A 16350-nucleotide genomic window follows, 5' to 3' on the forward strand; every position below is an offset into this window, starting at 1 on the left:
AAGCAATTGTTCACAGCTCAAGCACCGTATTAATAACCTTTCTATCCTTTTCGCGGGCTTATTACGTTCTGCTCAGAGAAATAAAACATGGTCCCCGCTTTTCGAAAACACATCATCCCAGCGTGAAGTTTTTTTTCATTCTATTAGTTACCGCGCTCCACAATCAATATACAAGCGATAAAGATGAACTAAAGATTTGTTTACATGTACATGAAGATATGCAGGTTTACTTTTAATTATCATTGCTGTAATTAGTATATTACTCGCATTATGATTGACGCTCAATTATCACCGCTGTTTCCGAGTAAAGCTCAACATCGGCGGATAGAAAAGTGATCGAGAAACAGTCGGATATCGCAGAGAGGTTGGTACCCCTGATACAGTCCCGTTCGACCCTACATAGAATACGTCTCGTCTAAAATTCTGCCAGCGTTCTGGACCGATGAAGACCGACAACGTCCTGTGGTCGTTCGTTAGCGCTTGTTCAAGCCTATATTCCTGTTCAACTGCTTCTTTCAACTGTTTGTGAAGAACAGGAAGAAATCATAGTTGAAAGTAGTAGCTGAGACTATTTGATGAGAAATGTTCACTGGGGCCGAATCTTGCCCTTCCCACTGAGCTTCCTCACCCGCTCACTTAAATCATCTAAAAACCAAGAATCTAACTGAATCGTAGTTTGCGGCACGTTCCACCTCTGCCGTCTCTGCCGGTCACAGTCAAATCGCCGAACCATAATGAAAATAGCTTGGGTTTTTTCAATACAAATTATGTTATATTACCTTAATTTGTGTACATATGGGCAACTGTGCTGGTCTTATTTTTGAAAATTCGAAGCTTTGTCCTTATCTTGGCGATTGGTTACGTCTCTAGTAGAAGCCACGAGCTTCATAACGCTTGATCTTGGACCGTTTGTAGTAAATAGCAGTAGCTTTTAACAATGCACGAAAAAATAAATAATACAGCCTTAGAAACCTATTTCGCTTGTGTGACTTCTAGGATACCATATAAATATAATAATGTTTTAGTTAGTTACGTAGTATTACAACAACTATTTATACGACGTTGTGTAATCTGTCGGAAGTTTACCTGACTAATTTACGCAACCGCTGTCTCATACGTGTGAATTTGATGTTTGATCCTCGTAAACGTGACCATAAGATTGTTGAGGATAGCATGTCTCTATCGAAATGGCGCCGTTCACATCCAGTTGACGTAAGCTTCCGTTACGTCACGGAAAGTTTGTGTATCACGCTACTTGGGTTGTTTCCTCGATTTTTCCATCGACGATAGAGTGCAAAAGCGTTACAGCGTCCCTATACCTACATTCCGTTAAAGTGGAACGTCGTCTCCAGCATTAGTATAAGTGTCTTTCTGCGTTAACGCTTCTAGTAGTTTTCTCTCTGACTTTTTGAGTACGTTTCACCGGTAAAACTTACTAAACCAGAAGTTTTTCATTAGTATTACTATCGTATAGCATATCAAACGGCTCTCCGCAAGCCTTCCCAACTCTCAAAAGCCTGTGCGCTTGTGTTTACAATACAATCCGAGCAATGGGTAAAAAAACAACTGACTGACCCGATTTGCTATGATAGTCGATAGGAGATTTTGGGCTTGATCTTAAAATGATTAAGTGGTGAATTATTGATTGATCGACCCAAGTTGTTGGTTTTATAGATGACTGCTAGAATGAATGAATGAATTAATAACTGATCTATTACAATGCATGTCACTACATCATAAACAGTAGTTGTGATCACATCAATCTACGGTGGCACAATGATAGCACATCTAAAATTCCTCTAAAAGGGCAGACGAAATGGTATCTGTTTATTTCAGAATGGCTTGCAGAAACACAAGCCACCAAGGAAAAGAAAGAAGGAAGAGCTTGAGAGATTCTAACCGGTCGATAATAGTCAGCCAATTAATCACTGCTTTATAAAAAAATTATTGATTAAAGATTGACAGATCAATTATGGACCCATAACTACAACTGAGGTTGGCGTCGGATTAATAGATCGTCATAGCCACTGATGGATTGATGATTGTTAGATACCAAACCTCGGTGATGTATCAATCGGTGATGATGATGATAGACGAAATATCACAAAAAAAACAATGGCATTAGTTTCATAGAGAAAGAAGTGAATTATATTCGCGCAGGACTCTGTACTGATGGGTTAGGTAGACGTCTGCAGACTCGCTCGCCCTGATTCAACAGATCTGAATTTCTCTGACGATTGATAGCTAATTGATATCGTTCATTGACGAATTGACTGAATGACTGACTTCCGCTTTTCTTGTCTGTGATTTCTTATTTGTTATGATCTCTGCGCTTACACGCTCTTTCTTGTTCTCTCTCTTTGTCATTTTTTTCCGTTACCTCACCGCACTGCTGTCCTTTATCTGCCTACGCCCGCTCGACTTCTCCACTACTGTGTTACGTTCCCGTATGTTTATACCTGTGACCGTTGTTACTACTACTGATGCCGCCGTTGTCGGTCTCTTGTGTGTGATCTCTCGCTCTGTCTGTTTCCATCTCTCGTTGGTGCGTGTTCCGACGTGTGCGCGTGTCCTGTCACTCTCTATCTCTTTCTGTCTCTCATGGCGGATGCGTGACGTGCGTGTCCTTCGTTTTGTGCGTGTACGTATCCGTACTTGTTGTTGTTGTTGTTGTTGTTGTCATCATCTTCGCCGTCGTCTTCGTCGCTGTCATCGTTCTCTCTCTGGCTTATCGTCAACCTGCGCCTGTTGCTGCTTCTGCTGACGCGTCGGATGCGGCAACTGCAGACTTCCAGTGCACACTCAGCAGATGCAAATGCAGTTCCACGCGATCGAGCAGCCGACTGGATACCCTCACCGTCCGCCATCATTGCGACTTGAGTCCAGGCGTACTTCTATTTCCATGGATGACGTCGTCAGAAGAACATGTAGTTCAGGTAAGTGAACGGGAAAAAATATATGTATATATATGAACGGGCGACAAGTGAAGGAAGAAAAATGAATTGTTATTTTCTCTACAAGAAGATGAGGAACACAGATTGGTGAACATTACGTACATCGAAAAGAGTCGATATAATTAAACGTGTATATAAGTCTGCTTCACAGAGTACGATCTACCTGGTAAAAGTGTGTTATGATTGAAGTAATATATTGGTGAGACCATATGTACAAGGCTGTGATCTTGTAAGGAAGGACATGAACATTTAAGCATATAATCAAACGGAGACAATGTTGGTACCGTATTTGATCGGCGTTTTATGTTTCAATATGGCAGACAGTCAAATTTATTTGGCCCTTTGGCCGACGCCTGGCCTGGAATATCTCCAACGTTCAATTTTAAAGTCCCCTTGGATGCAGACCGTTCGGCCCTTATGCACAAATTTTTATCGAGCTATCGGGGCTGTTCTTTTAACAATGACGTTCAGGACACCATGCAAATCGCTAAGGGCACTCGTGAGCAGCACTCGCGCGCTTAGCAACTTTCCCTACGATCCGTACAGACAGATGCGTGCTTATCTCTACTCGGTCATCCACTAGACTTACATAGATACGCAGAATGACCAGCCTGCTATCTAGGGATGAATTTTGATACCTTTGTTAAAAACTTCTCCTGATAGATCCATGACACAGACTAGCAAGCATAGAAAGTAGTTAAATATTTGGGAACTGTTGATGGATATATTTCTCCAATGAATAAAAAGAATTGGTCCAATTTTTATTAACCAAAACTCATCCGTTGGTTGAAATGTGAAATGAAAATGAAATGAAAAAAAAACATTTTGAAATTATGCAGGATTTGTACAGATTTATTGTTTTTGTCTACAATGAATTATTAAGCTGATATTATACCAGAGTTGTAATAGTAAATGGGTTGAAAGCAGCAATTTATTTCAAATCACTGACTCCATCTTTATTTCTTTTCGCAAGTATTCCTAAAAACATTTACTATCAAGTAGAATTGGTTCAGACTAATGTAGTATGTGCCAATAAATTTTACTGCGAGGGTCAAAACTTCTAGTGTCATCAGGTATTTGACCAGTGGGCGGGGTCTTCTCTTCGCGTTGCCCTTATAGAGCACCTCCAGTTGGTATTAGAAATTCACGGTCCAGTAAGACTACAGTACGGACGGCAGCTAGAACAACGGTAGCTTACAGCGAGCCGCAGAGTCAGTCTAATACCTAAACTAACTATCCAGTCCCATTACCTTTTTCCCCACTCACTCCCACCAGCCCAATTCCCTCAACAACGAACAATGCAGCAGAAATAGTAATGGCAGTAATAAACAATACGAATCCTGCACCTACGCTAATTAAGCTAAACGGCGTCATAGTTGCCAAGCCAAATCACTGCTGCGTTTTTCAGTTTTCTCTTGTGACTCTTATCTTATTGCTCCCGCCATAGTTATTTATCCTCCGCGGAGTCTCTTCCCTCTCATAATCCGGCTTTTCTTGCCGCCGTCCAGGTATTTCGCTTTCCCCAGTTCGGATTATATTGCCAGCGCTGCCACAGTCACCCACTTGCTTTTGCATTGGAAGCTGGACGTCTGAGGCATGTAAATCGCCTCTGCATAAGCAGTGAAGTCGTGCTGACCCAACGAAATAGTGTAGATAGCTACTTGGCTCGATTGCTGGGGCATCGCTTGCCTCTAGCGTAGGCCACCGGCAGACAAGGTATGCTGAAAGCGCGCGTGAAGCTCGAAGGCATCACGCTGGCGAGAGCGGGTAAATACGTTGGCAGATAATTATGCAGTGGTGCAGGTTGGGTCGACAGGTCAACGCGGGGAGTAACAAAGGGTACACAAAGGTTAATTTTCGCAAAACGAGGGTTCTGCCTTACAACGGAGCGCTAGCGCACAAATCGTAGTTGGGCACTAATGCTGCTCGCTTTCTGGCGTAAAAAGTTAGTGGTGATTATCTTTTTCCCAGGACTTGTACTAACCAGCCAGCTGACCATTTCCTGGACACGCGAAGCGGCTTCGCTTTCACGATGATAACAACTCGTATCTATGTTGCCTTTGTTTGGCGAAGCACCCCAGTACACCTCGTGCTTTACTTGCTTCAAATCGTTCGAGTCCAGGCCGAATACCGACGTCATAACGATGATAAGGCAGCAGGTATGCTGGAGTCTACCTGTCTTTTACCTAATGTCAACTAGCGTTGCTTTATTTGAAACGCAATTGAAGACCATCGCTTTTGCTACTAATACACCTGCTTTCACCGACGACGCCGTTAGATGGCAGCTTTAGACCAGAACCCTGGCCAAGCACAACATTCACACAGAAAGACGCATGTTTTGGAACAGCATAATAGTCGCTTAAATGTCAACTGTACCTTTGCCAGTCGGTTAATTGTGTGATCTACCTTTCGTATGAACATGGCCATAGTGTTCACTCATCTATCTATTCCTAAAGAACGATCAAGCGTAACTGTACACTGTTCAGTTTTGCCACTTGTGAGAGAGAGAGAGAGAGAGAGAGAGAGAGAGAGAGAGAACTACAGATTACTAGCTTGCTCGCCGCATAATTAGGACAAAGGCGACCGATCCATCTGGAACAACCTGCTCTACAGGCGTTGTCACTGGTGTAGCTACTGCAGAAGCTGCCCCCTTCTTGGTGTGACGGTGAGGGCACAGGAACGGAAATTTCGCGGAAAAATAGAAACTCGGATAAGTTCGGAAGAATGGCCTGCAGTGTGGAATGGGCAAGGCATCGGTACTGGCACCTAGTCTCGTACATGTGCAGCATTGCTTTGCTCTCTCAGGTCGCTCGAGAATGGTAGCCGATTGAAAGCTGAGGTTAATGCCGATACATATGTGCAGCCAATGCGATCTATACATATACACATCGTAGATACCCGAACACGTTTAGAATTATAATGATTTAATCTGCATTATGAATTAATAGAAAGTTAAGACAGGACAATTTACATGCAATCATGATACACAATTCTTCTTTTGTTTGTTATAGAATTTACACTTTATAACCTATTTATATTATACTTTATAGCTGTACCTGGACATATGTTCATTGTTAATACGTAGAGTGCTTTTAAAATTAATCTTTTGGTTTCATACGTATTTACTAGCTCGTATGAAACCAAAAGATTAATTACTAACTAAGCGCGCAAGTTTGGCGTAGAAGATATTGTATGACTCACTATTGTCGTCACCAACACGTAGAATATTTCAGTGAGTATTTCCTTTAGTACGTATGTAGTTGTTCCGCCTTCACCGCACAGATGTTAAGTGTGTTTAAAGTTGGAAACGTAGTTGTTATGTTTGAACTTGCTAGAGGTCTTTTTTATTATGTTCCATGTCATCATCACTAACCTCGGTGGCGCCTTTTCAACTTGTCCTTAGTAGCACGGATATCGGAATATCGCTATAATTGCCTGCTGATCACGTCGTATATCGTACATTTCAGCTTCATCCTCACCGGACTCGAACCTCCTGCGTGTCCAAGCCACGCTTCCTGGTAGGCGCCACTCGGACAACACGATCCAGCCCCCACGGATACTCGTCGCGCCCTGCTCACCGGGCACGGGTTCCCCTCTCGGCTATACCTCATCAGGTAGCAAAACGTAGTGTTTTCAAATGATCTCAAAATATGTATTTGCATGCCGCACGTGTTTCAAAATATTCGGTCTATCTGAAATGCTAATTAGCTTTAGAGATGGCCATGTGATAATAGAATGATGCTTAAGAAACTTTGTATTACTTTGTTGATGTTATTGGCGCTTCTGCCTGGCTGTTTTCCCGCGTGTTTAGGCGTACCGGTGCGGAGACACTCCTCAGTGGGGATGCACCAACAGGATTCGCGTTTTTCGAACTTTTTCGCGTCGCCGAAGTTCCAGTCTCCAACCACAGCTAACAACTCAACGGGTCTTGGTGCAGATTTCTTCAATTCCAGGTAGATGTCTAGTTATGTTTACCAGTGCAGGACAGGCAAACGAAGTTGCATGAGGAAGTTTTAAATACGTCGTCAGAAATTTGTTAGGCCTAGTCGCTTTCCAGCAACTTGAGGTTAGCTCTCTTTATTATGATGTAGTGGTAACGCATTCTTTTAATAATTGAAAGGGTATACGGGGATGGCCTAGATTTGAATACGGAGGAGGACATGTCCTGATTGTCCAGTTAAAACTCCGGACAATGTGAACACCGATGAATACGATAATTCTCACTTTTTCTCAGTTGTTCCGATCTCTAAGTTTAATAAATAATTGAAGTTATGCAGCGGTCCGAAGGCCTCTCACAAAAGGAAGACAGTTTAGGGTCAGCTTCCTCATGTCTCTCTGGCCCCGCTATCAAGCTAGAGACACATGGTTCACTCAAGCAGATGAATTCTGAGGGAAACTATGACGACGAAGCGCTGCCCCGATACTAAAGTGAAAAAGGACGACGTACAGCAAAAGCAAAAGAAAAACTGCCGGGGGTAATAGCAAACACGCAATACTTTTGCAGAACCTTCATACTTTGACTACTCAAATGCCCAAACTCCCAAAGGCTCCACACCGCGTTCGAGCTATGCCGAACTACCCCAAAGTCTTCGTTCGTGTTTTCTCCGAGAACCAAGCCGTTGGGGCGCTGACTAGCTCCACAGATTGTCATCTGCCAGAGGCGTCCAATAAAGCAACGCGTGTACGCCTGATGCCCTCTGTCCCCAGTTTCTCTTTCCTGTTTGATTCACTACTTTTCAATAATAGCTCTGCTACCGGTAGGCTCGTTGTTGGCAGTGGAGTCGCTAAGTTACTCGGTCGCTCGCTTACGATATCCTATCTACACTTTCTCCACCTACCTGAAGCTGTCAGCTAACAGCCGCTTGGCAGGACAAGCCGAGCGTGTCCCGCTGGTGCCAAAAAGTACGTCGAAATTTATTCTATGCTTCGTTTTGAACGCGCCGCGACCTAAACGTGTGTTACTTTTGCTATGTCGCCCCGAAATGTATTCCCAGAACAGCGCCAATAGTGCCTGCAGCGATGCCGCCGTCAGGGTTGTCGTGTAAGCGACGAGACGCACAAAAACGCAAAAAGAGAAAGAACATTGAGGAGAAAAATCGTATCTGTATAACCGAAGAAGGGCAAGAGTAGTGGATTGGGGTAACGCGCAGCAGTAACGAAGACGATGGAAGCAAAAATGGCAAAAAAACTATACGTGTTAAAAGCAAAAGAAGCGATAACGGTAACTCGCCAATAACCTGCCACCCAACTCCAGACCCAACTCACGTCTCTATCTTTCATCTTATCGTCCCCTACATCGCAATGGTGCTTCTACTTATTTTTCGCCAGTAGTCATTTTATGCCCCCTCGCTTCTCTATTGAGGCTCGACTTCTTCTTGCTCGATTTCTTCATCACTTCGTATTTTGGTGTCCCATGACCCCTTCCACTTCTGAGACGGCACGGTCAGTCTGCCTAGCCTCCCTTAGGCAGCGTGACACTATTGAAAGTCGGGCTACCTATCAAACTTTTGTCGCCTAGATGTTCGGCAGACAAAACGCCATGCGCGGAGACGGCCTGCCTCATAAGATTTTGGGGAGCTTGCCTTATATAGCACCAAGACTCGTTCGAGTGGGCTAGGCGGTCGGTGACAAGGGTAAAGCCTTCATGGAAGCTATGGTCATCTGCACAAAGCAGCGAAAAACAGGAGAAGCAATTGGTCGCTAAATGCGAACAGAAAAGAAGTACGCCTCGAAGGTTTCGTAATATAACAACGAGAGGCTTAAGTATACGAATCAAAAAAATGCGCCCTGGAGGGCCGTTCACTTGCTTGTTTGCATCACCGAAAGGGAACACCAAAAAGAAGCGATGTACAGTACCATAGGACTAGCTGAGTGCGTCGTTGTATGTACATGTATGGGCAGATAGAAATAGGTATACACATCTCAGAAGACACTTATACATCGAAGTGAGTATATTGCCATTGGCGGGATTGTTCAAACGAGTACAGCAACACCAACTGGCAATTGACGTTCGCTTTACGTTTTACGCAGATGTACTTTATTTTTGCTTACTCACTTCATCATCTAGCAGATTCCCTCTCTGCTTCCAGACACTGTTTTCAACACAATGAAAATACAGGTTCAAAATAAAATGCGTTGGGGAACCTACAAGCACCATGGTGCCGTCCGCCCAACTGCTACCGATGCATTATCCACGGCACACCGCGGTAGCTTTAACGTACTGGTGGCAGGGCAACACGTCGAACTCTCACAGTCCAGCATTTCTTGTGTCCGACTGCTTTATCTTTGAGTGCTCTTTATTTGTTGAGCGTTGCGGAAGGTTGCAGTTACTGCTGGATGTTTTGCTAGCGCTGTTGCTATTTGTGTTGACTGCTTTTATTTGATTGCTTCTGTCTGTAATTGCTGTTATGGCTGAATTTATCTGCGCGACAGCCAAAAAAGAAAAAGAAAGCAGAAGCTGAAGCTATCAAAGCGGGCTTGTTGATAAAAAGTCAACGAAGGAATACCGGTGGCGAGATGGAGACGGCAGGCATACGGGAACAGGGACAAGTCACGCAAGGACCTAGCGACAATCCCTCGTTCACTAACACTTTGCGCAGAGCTTTTGTAGTTACGCTGCTGCCTATCGATACTTTACTGGTGCCATGACCACGACACCAAGTTTTCCGGAATCGGGCCAATGAGGTTGGCGTTTTCGCTTTTAGCCGTTTGTTCTGATCTCACGTAAAGTGCGAAACAAGCAGACAAGGCATGGGGACCAGCAAGAACGTTTAACGTCAAGCTTCGACAGACGGACAAACGAATTGCTGTAGAATCCTTGGTTTTTTTGCGAAAGCTGTCCTCTGGCCGAGCTAACAACACCGACAGTATTCGGCCGCCGGTCTGAAGATAGGGAAACAACGAGAGATAACAAGCGAGAAAAAAGACGGAAACGACAAACCGCTGGTGTGAAAGTAATCATAGAGGGCCCAGTTTGGCTGGTTCGGGCAAGTCAGCTCTTTTGGGTTGGGGATCTTTCAGGAAAGCCGTGGAACCTTACATACATACATACACACACATTGTGGAGCATGCCTCGTGTCTCTCGTCGTTCCCGGTTTCCATTCTCGCTTTTCTACATACTCCTACTCTGCACCTCCTTTTCTAGGCCTGCCCTATTCTAGATCCGCTATTTCATCGGTCGCTGCCTCCTCTCCCGATGCTGGTCCTGGGCGGTTCGGGCAACGGAATCGATAGCAACGGCGAACAGGCCGCTGTGAAAAGGCAGTTCATTTGTTCCCATTGCAGTCGCGAATAAAGCAACGATGGCAGTACGATAGGGTAATGGAAATCAGACTGGGATGCCAAAAAGTCATCAACAAACGGGAAGCACGGAGAGTGGAGTGAGGAGGGGACTTGTAACCCCCTTGATGAAAACGAGACAAGGAGTGAAAAGGGAGAATGCCACGAACCGAGCCAACGACGACGACCGACGGAACCTCGACATATGCTAACTATGAAATGATCATATTCAACCATTGATCTTTTTTTGTTATTGCTGCTCTAGTGCAGCATTTATGTTTGCTGGGAAGAACTCTGTGGAAACAGGGAGAAAAAAAGAAGGTGGATTGATTGAGTAAAGTTCAACGAAAAGTCGTTACGCGCTAGTGCATTGTAAGAGTTATGTTGCGGAACTAATAGTATTTTTCAGAAGGGGATCTTCCAAAAATAGCTTTGTCATGTAGCTAAGAGCGTTGTATGTGTCTATTTTCATATATCTACCCGATTATGGCAATCTACTTATTTAAACATATCTATTTATACATTATCTGTACATTACAAGGTGTCTGCATATTCGTCTAAAGTCGCTAGTGTAGAATGAAAAATCGCTTCAATCTGATTTGTTGTAGCATAGCTTCATCCTGAAGAGGATCGCCGGTGGTCTCTTTCGGCAAGTGGCCGAATATCTTTCCCAAAGAACAATTTCTCCACAAGATTGGACTTTTCAAGCCTTTTTCTTGTGAATGGTTTCTATATAGAAGATATTTGTTCTTTAGTTCCACAAAATAAGCACGGATTTGTGCTCTGAAACAAACATATTTCCTACGTGTTTCTTACACTGAATATCCGACTTGTGATCCTTGGGGGAAAAAATTGAGAACTTGTAAGGTACTAAACTAAAAAAGACATGTCGTTAGAAGCACGTTTCAACAAGAGAGTAAGAGTAACTGCATATGTGTGAGGAACTTGGAAAACGAGGATATGAGAAAAGCCGCTGCTTAAGTCTATGAACTGTGAATAAATTTTAGCAGTCCTAATCAGTTATTTCTCCAGGTAGCAGGATGCATAGAATACACTGTGGTAACAGATTAATGGCAATTGATGGATGGTTTACCTATAAATTCGATTGAATGTGTTCAATCACTGTAACAAGCTTGTAGCAAAGCCTATCTACGCCAAGATAATGCGACCACTAAGGTATGGCAATGGAAGGACCGAACCACTGAAATCGAATTACTATAGAGAGGCAGCTGGCCTGGAATACAGGAATACAACAGGTTCTCAACAGTATCACAACTATAGGCCTCCAATAAAACAATCCTTTACGAATTGGAAATGAGTTTTGTCAACAATAAAGTAAGCTTTCTAATCAAATTCTATAAAGTGCACATAAAGGTAGTTTTTGAAAAAATGGGGTAAACCACACTTTTATAGTTAAGGGGTAAGATCTTGATTTTCTGTTTAATTATAGTACAGCAAGTGTATGTATAGCAAGATGTCAATATTATAGGAACGGTTTAATATGAAAACGGCTTATTATCAAGAACGTAATGAGATTATAGTATGCATAATAGTCTGCGTAAAGGTTTGTTGAACAGAGGCTCTGAACTGTTTAGGATGCATACTAATTTATGTAAATATCGATATCTCAAGGCAAATAGATGATTGCCTCAATGACTGGTAATAATTATAGTGATAATGTAGAGCCTATACTTCACTATTGAAGGGTTAATCATGAGAGCAATATAAAGGGCTAATTTCCACTATTACCGAGCAAAAAGCTCTAAGCTTAAACAACAAAAGGGCCGTAGCACTTGCGGAAATGGTCAGCGACCGACCGTATAAGTTTTCGTCTCTTGAAGGCTCTCTGTGTGCAGGTCACTTGCTGGACCAGAAGTGGCTATGGTATTGTCGAAGGGACCTTAATATTTATTGGTCCATGCATAGCTAAGCTATATGGCACAGTAGACACTGTTCCTAACGGCATAAATCACCATCTTAACTACCGCAGAAAGGGTTTCCACACGGCAACGACATTTAGGAACATCTATGATACTCCTGTGGTCTTTTTTTTTTGAGACAACTATGACACCAGTTCAAATTATTATGTTAATAAGAATGAAGAGTTTTCATTCACTTCTATTCCTTCTATCTTTAGTGGTTTACGCTGTTTTCACGCATCGAAGTCTCTCTAGGCTGCACGAAGCGGTTTTCAGAGCCTATGGAAACGTACGTTGCCTGCCCAACGTAACCCAAACAGAAACTCATCACATTTACTTTCGTAAGTCTATGAAGTTGTCGTTTGAGTGAAGAATACTTTTTTAATGTTCTCCAATTTGCGCCTGTTGAAGCTATTTGTTACGTATATTTATTTAACGAAATAAAGCTGAATATTTGCTACACGACGGGCTCGAGAATAGGCTTTTGTATACTGCGCTCGTTTTACGGCAGATATACGAGTTCACCTGTTTCCCGACCCGCTCCGTAATATAACAGTTGCACTTAAAAGTAAAACGATAGCTCGCAAGATCCGGTGGTTAGTCGCTAGTGGAGTGAGCGCTGCTGCTCTACTCAGTTAAGATCAGGATTCAAAATCGCCCCGCTTGATTATTATATTACCATAAACTGTATTGATGTCGACATAACGTTAACTCAGGAAATCTGATGGCCATAGAGGTTTATGATATTTGGTGAGAAAAACCATTCGTTTGTATTTTTCTTTGATTACTCTTTCCCGTACGTTTGCTAGTTCTAGGTCGTCAGTTCATTAGTCTAAAGGCTGCTTTTTTCATTCTTACTGATTAACTAACTGATTAAGATGTAATTTGTTCATCTACGCCACGTAGGGAAACATGCTAAGCTACATTTTTCTACTCATTTTTCGCACCCTCAATTGCGCAAGTTTTTTTTAACCCTAAGATCTCCATTATGAGCGACCCATGATCGTTAGCGAGCTGTTTACGAGCTGGTTATGAGTTGTGCATCAGCATCCCGCCAGAAAATAGATTAATTTCACGAAAAAGTCGCTCTTTATATGCGCAGCCTACGTTAAAGTTCTAAAGGGATATGGTCACGCTCCACTTTGACCACTTACGCATACATACATACATACACGAACGTGCATGTATCTTCCTGACCCATCCCTATTAATCAGTCGATTGCCTTTCTTTATCGATCTGTCGATTTCATTGACATCAACTTGATTGACGTCAACTGAAATTCTGGAGTAAGCTAGCGAACATGCACGCACTGCCATGTTCGTTATTGTTGCCCCGGTACGTTTATTGTCGCCGTGAAAAGATAAACGATTGGCGCCAAAAAACAATACGGAACTCTACATATATATATATATATATATATATATATATATATATATATATATTCAAAGATATGTGACGACTTACGTATGCATACATCTACGTCCATGCGTGGGACTGCAGCTTGGCTGAGCCTACATAGATTACAGATGCATTGGCGTTAAGGTGGCTGTTGCTTTAATGTAATTGCTACCGTTGTTGATGCTGGCCGACTGTTGTTACTATTATCACATAACGTTATATCACCGCGATCTTCACATAAGAGCCACATAAACGCGCCGTAGATAATGACAGTAACAACTGACGTAGGTGGCAGTACGAGTGGCAGCGTTGACGCAAATATTCGGAGCGCAGCGTCTGATACCGCATCTCCGATCGCAGCACTGCAAGAGGCCTCCTGCAGAGAGAAAGCCACACGGAAAGATTTGCCTCCCTCCACCTATCTGCTATCTATCATCGGCCTCCGTATGTAGAGCCACTGCGGCGGTGATGACACAGCGCCATATAGCCTGTTCAATAAGCTGATTACGATTAGTTAATGCAAGGCTACGTTAAATTGGGTTTGGCTGTAGTTCGGTACAATGGGACGAAGATAGTGAACAGAAAGGTGTACAACCGCCCTCATAACGGTCTAGAGAAAGCTAACAGCGTCCCTGTCTAAACCTTCTTTTTCGTTGGTCGTATCCGCGTTCATACCTTTTTTTTTGGTGACATTTCCTCCTTCGCTTTATTTCTGTATAAATAACTATGCCTGTGTGTGCTGTACGTGAGCTCCGCGCGGGCCCCGATCAGTGGATGGTCCCCGCTGCTGCTGTCTCTGCAACTTACTATAGTACAAATCATGTACGCAAATATAATGACCTCACGCGGATTGACGATCGTTCACAACATCAGCAGCGCCTCTCCACAACAACGTTCCAGAATGCTTAGAACAGCAAATTTTGGGGACGTAGGGACCGTAGGGGGGCGATTTGGAAATACGGTAGTGATGCCATGAACGGCTTGGCCTGCTGCTACACATATCTTTCTTCCCATGCCCCAACCCCTTTTTAGCGTGTCCCCCCCCCCCCAACTCACTGTTCTAGGGAGTTCTTTTTCCTTCGCCTCCTTCCTTTGCCTGCTGACGCAGACAAAGAGGCCGTCGTTTCCTTAACTGGTCGGTTTGGACACTAGTGTTGAAGTCGCTGCAGCCGCCTAGAGTCTGCATTCTACAGTTACCTTGCCGTTTGCGCAGAACGGCCGCCAGTTGACCGACTGTTCACTTGGTCGCTCCTTCGCTATGGACGACTACTGCTGTAGAGAGTAATAGCAGAAGCATCAAACGAGTATTGCTTACAGCGTCGCTATTTTTTTGTAGCCGTTGCAGAGCGCTCGGCTGCCTACCTTACCGTTGCTGCCGTCGCTCCGAAGGTAGTCAAGACAGTGGGTCGCACTGATACCAACGATTACCGGTTGATGGATATAACAGGCACATTCCTACGCGCTGCTGTCTTTGCTTTTTTTTTAGTTTGCATCGTTGTCCACGCACGGCCGACCGTTTGCTGTTATCTCTCGTCAACTGTAGAATCTAATTAGGCGCAGCCTCCGCGTCGCCGTTTATCGCTGCCATTTTCAGCGCCCTACTTATTCTATCACTACGAAGTCCAAAAGAGGACGGACTTAGTGACAAAATCGGCGAGTATGTAGCAGAACTGCTGAAAACACAGTGATAGAGACAGAAAAGCGTGGCCAAATGAACTGGAGAGCAAGCAAAAGACAGAGTGAGAGAAAGGAATAAGGCAAATGAGGCCAGCAGACGTTGCCGCTGCATCGCAACAGATTCAAGGTTTTGCTTTACATTGTGCAGCGATCCCAACCCCCTGCTGAAGCAACAGGCCACTGCATGTCATCGCAAGGTGCTCACTGGTAAAGGCACATTGTCTGCCGTTGGTTAACTCGCTCATTTATTGGGGCAGTTGTTGGTTTGGCTGTAGCTGCTTTGTGTGTAACACTGTTGTCCGCACTCAAATGTAAACGCATATACGAGTGCGTGCGTAGCCAGCATCAGGCGGGAGAGATAGAAGTCTATAGAGGTGGCAGCTCCATAACCGTCCTGTAACTGTGGCAATGGCCGCTGTCCTTCAACGCGATTGCGCCCCAACGCTAAACCAAACGCGCCAAGGAACAGGGACATGAACAAGACTTACGGGATCCGCCAACAAGAGTGACGGGGTTCGATTGGCTGAGATGATGGTGTTACTTTGAATTTTAAACCTACTGTCGCACTGCCAGCCATGTGGGCTGAGGGGGCTCATAGGGGCAGTAGAACCAATAGGCTGGCTCACGGAAGAACCGCCACGGACAGCGAACCAGCATGATTTCAGCAATGCAAATGAGAGACAAACTGACTCTGAAAAGGGAAAATTGTCTAGTTGACTGTTGAACAGGATGACCGCCACGCAGCGCCAGCAACAGACGGCTTTCTACTACAACTTCTTTTTGCTACAAGAGACAAGCTGGTGCCACTGTTGATGCAAGTATATTGGCCTGCAACATACATTTGTGTGCAACAATATTATACAAACACGTTTACACGGGGAGAATGGGCGTGCTGTTGCGGTCGGTTCTTCCTGCTCTATTTATGCTGTTGTTATTGTGACATTGTTGCTCCCATTGTCGTCTAGCATGACGACAATCCACTGTTGTTTTCATTCCTTCTTTTACTGGGGAAGTAATTTTGCGCGGTAGCTAGACTTACAGTCGTCTTAGGTAGGGTTTTTCAGATTTGTTGACTTTGTGCGGTACCTCATAGCTCCGCGAGCAGACGTACTCCGTTGGAACGA

At 43.9% G+C, this 16350-nt stretch overlaps 1 protein-coding gene and 1 long non-coding RNA gene across 8 annotated transcripts in view; one reads left to right on the plus strand and one right to left on the minus strand.

Moving 5' to 3' along the window:
- The window catches only part of bma (SCY1-like protein bma), a 136405-nt gene that overhangs the window by 53699 nt on the left and 66356 nt on the right, over positions 1 to 16350 (plus strand). For 4 of the 6 annotated variants that reach the window (XM_086980293.1, XM_022794239.2, XM_086980291.1 and 1 more), the window contains exons 12-14: positions 2788 to 2936; positions 6422 to 6568; positions 6766 to 6907. In XM_086980293.1, the coding sequence (XP_086836419.1) occupies positions 2788 to 2936; positions 6422 to 6568; positions 6766 to 6907 (438 nt within the window). Of the gene's footprint in view, positions 1 to 2787; positions 2937 to 4925; positions 5114 to 6421; positions 6569 to 6765; positions 6908 to 10098; positions 11724 to 16350 lie in introns of those variants that run through there. The other 2 variants (XM_086980292.1, XM_086980294.1) reach the window with 2 other exon arrangements.
- The window catches only part of LOC111245633 (uncharacterized), a 35933-nt gene continuing 21704 nt past the window's right edge, over positions 2122 to 16350 (minus strand). The window contains exons 3-6 of one of the 2 annotated variants that reach the window (XR_002671406.2): positions 7793 to 7965; positions 6716 to 6915; positions 6328 to 6554; positions 2122 to 2894 (exon numbers count right to left, since the gene is read on the minus strand). This is a non-coding gene — a long non-coding RNA (uncharacterized LOC111245633). Of the gene's footprint in view, positions 2895 to 6327; positions 6916 to 7792; positions 7966 to 16350 lie in introns of both variants that reach the window. The other variant, XR_015321234.1, reaches the window with a different exon arrangement.

Source organism: Varroa destructor, unplaced genomic scaffold (genome assembly GCF_002443255.2).
Source record: "Varroa destructor unplaced genomic scaffold, Vdes_3.0 BEIS01000002.1, whole genome shotgun sequence".
In the NCBI taxonomy this organism is placed as follows: Eukaryota; Metazoa; Arthropoda; class Arachnida; order Mesostigmata; family Varroidae; genus Varroa; species Varroa destructor.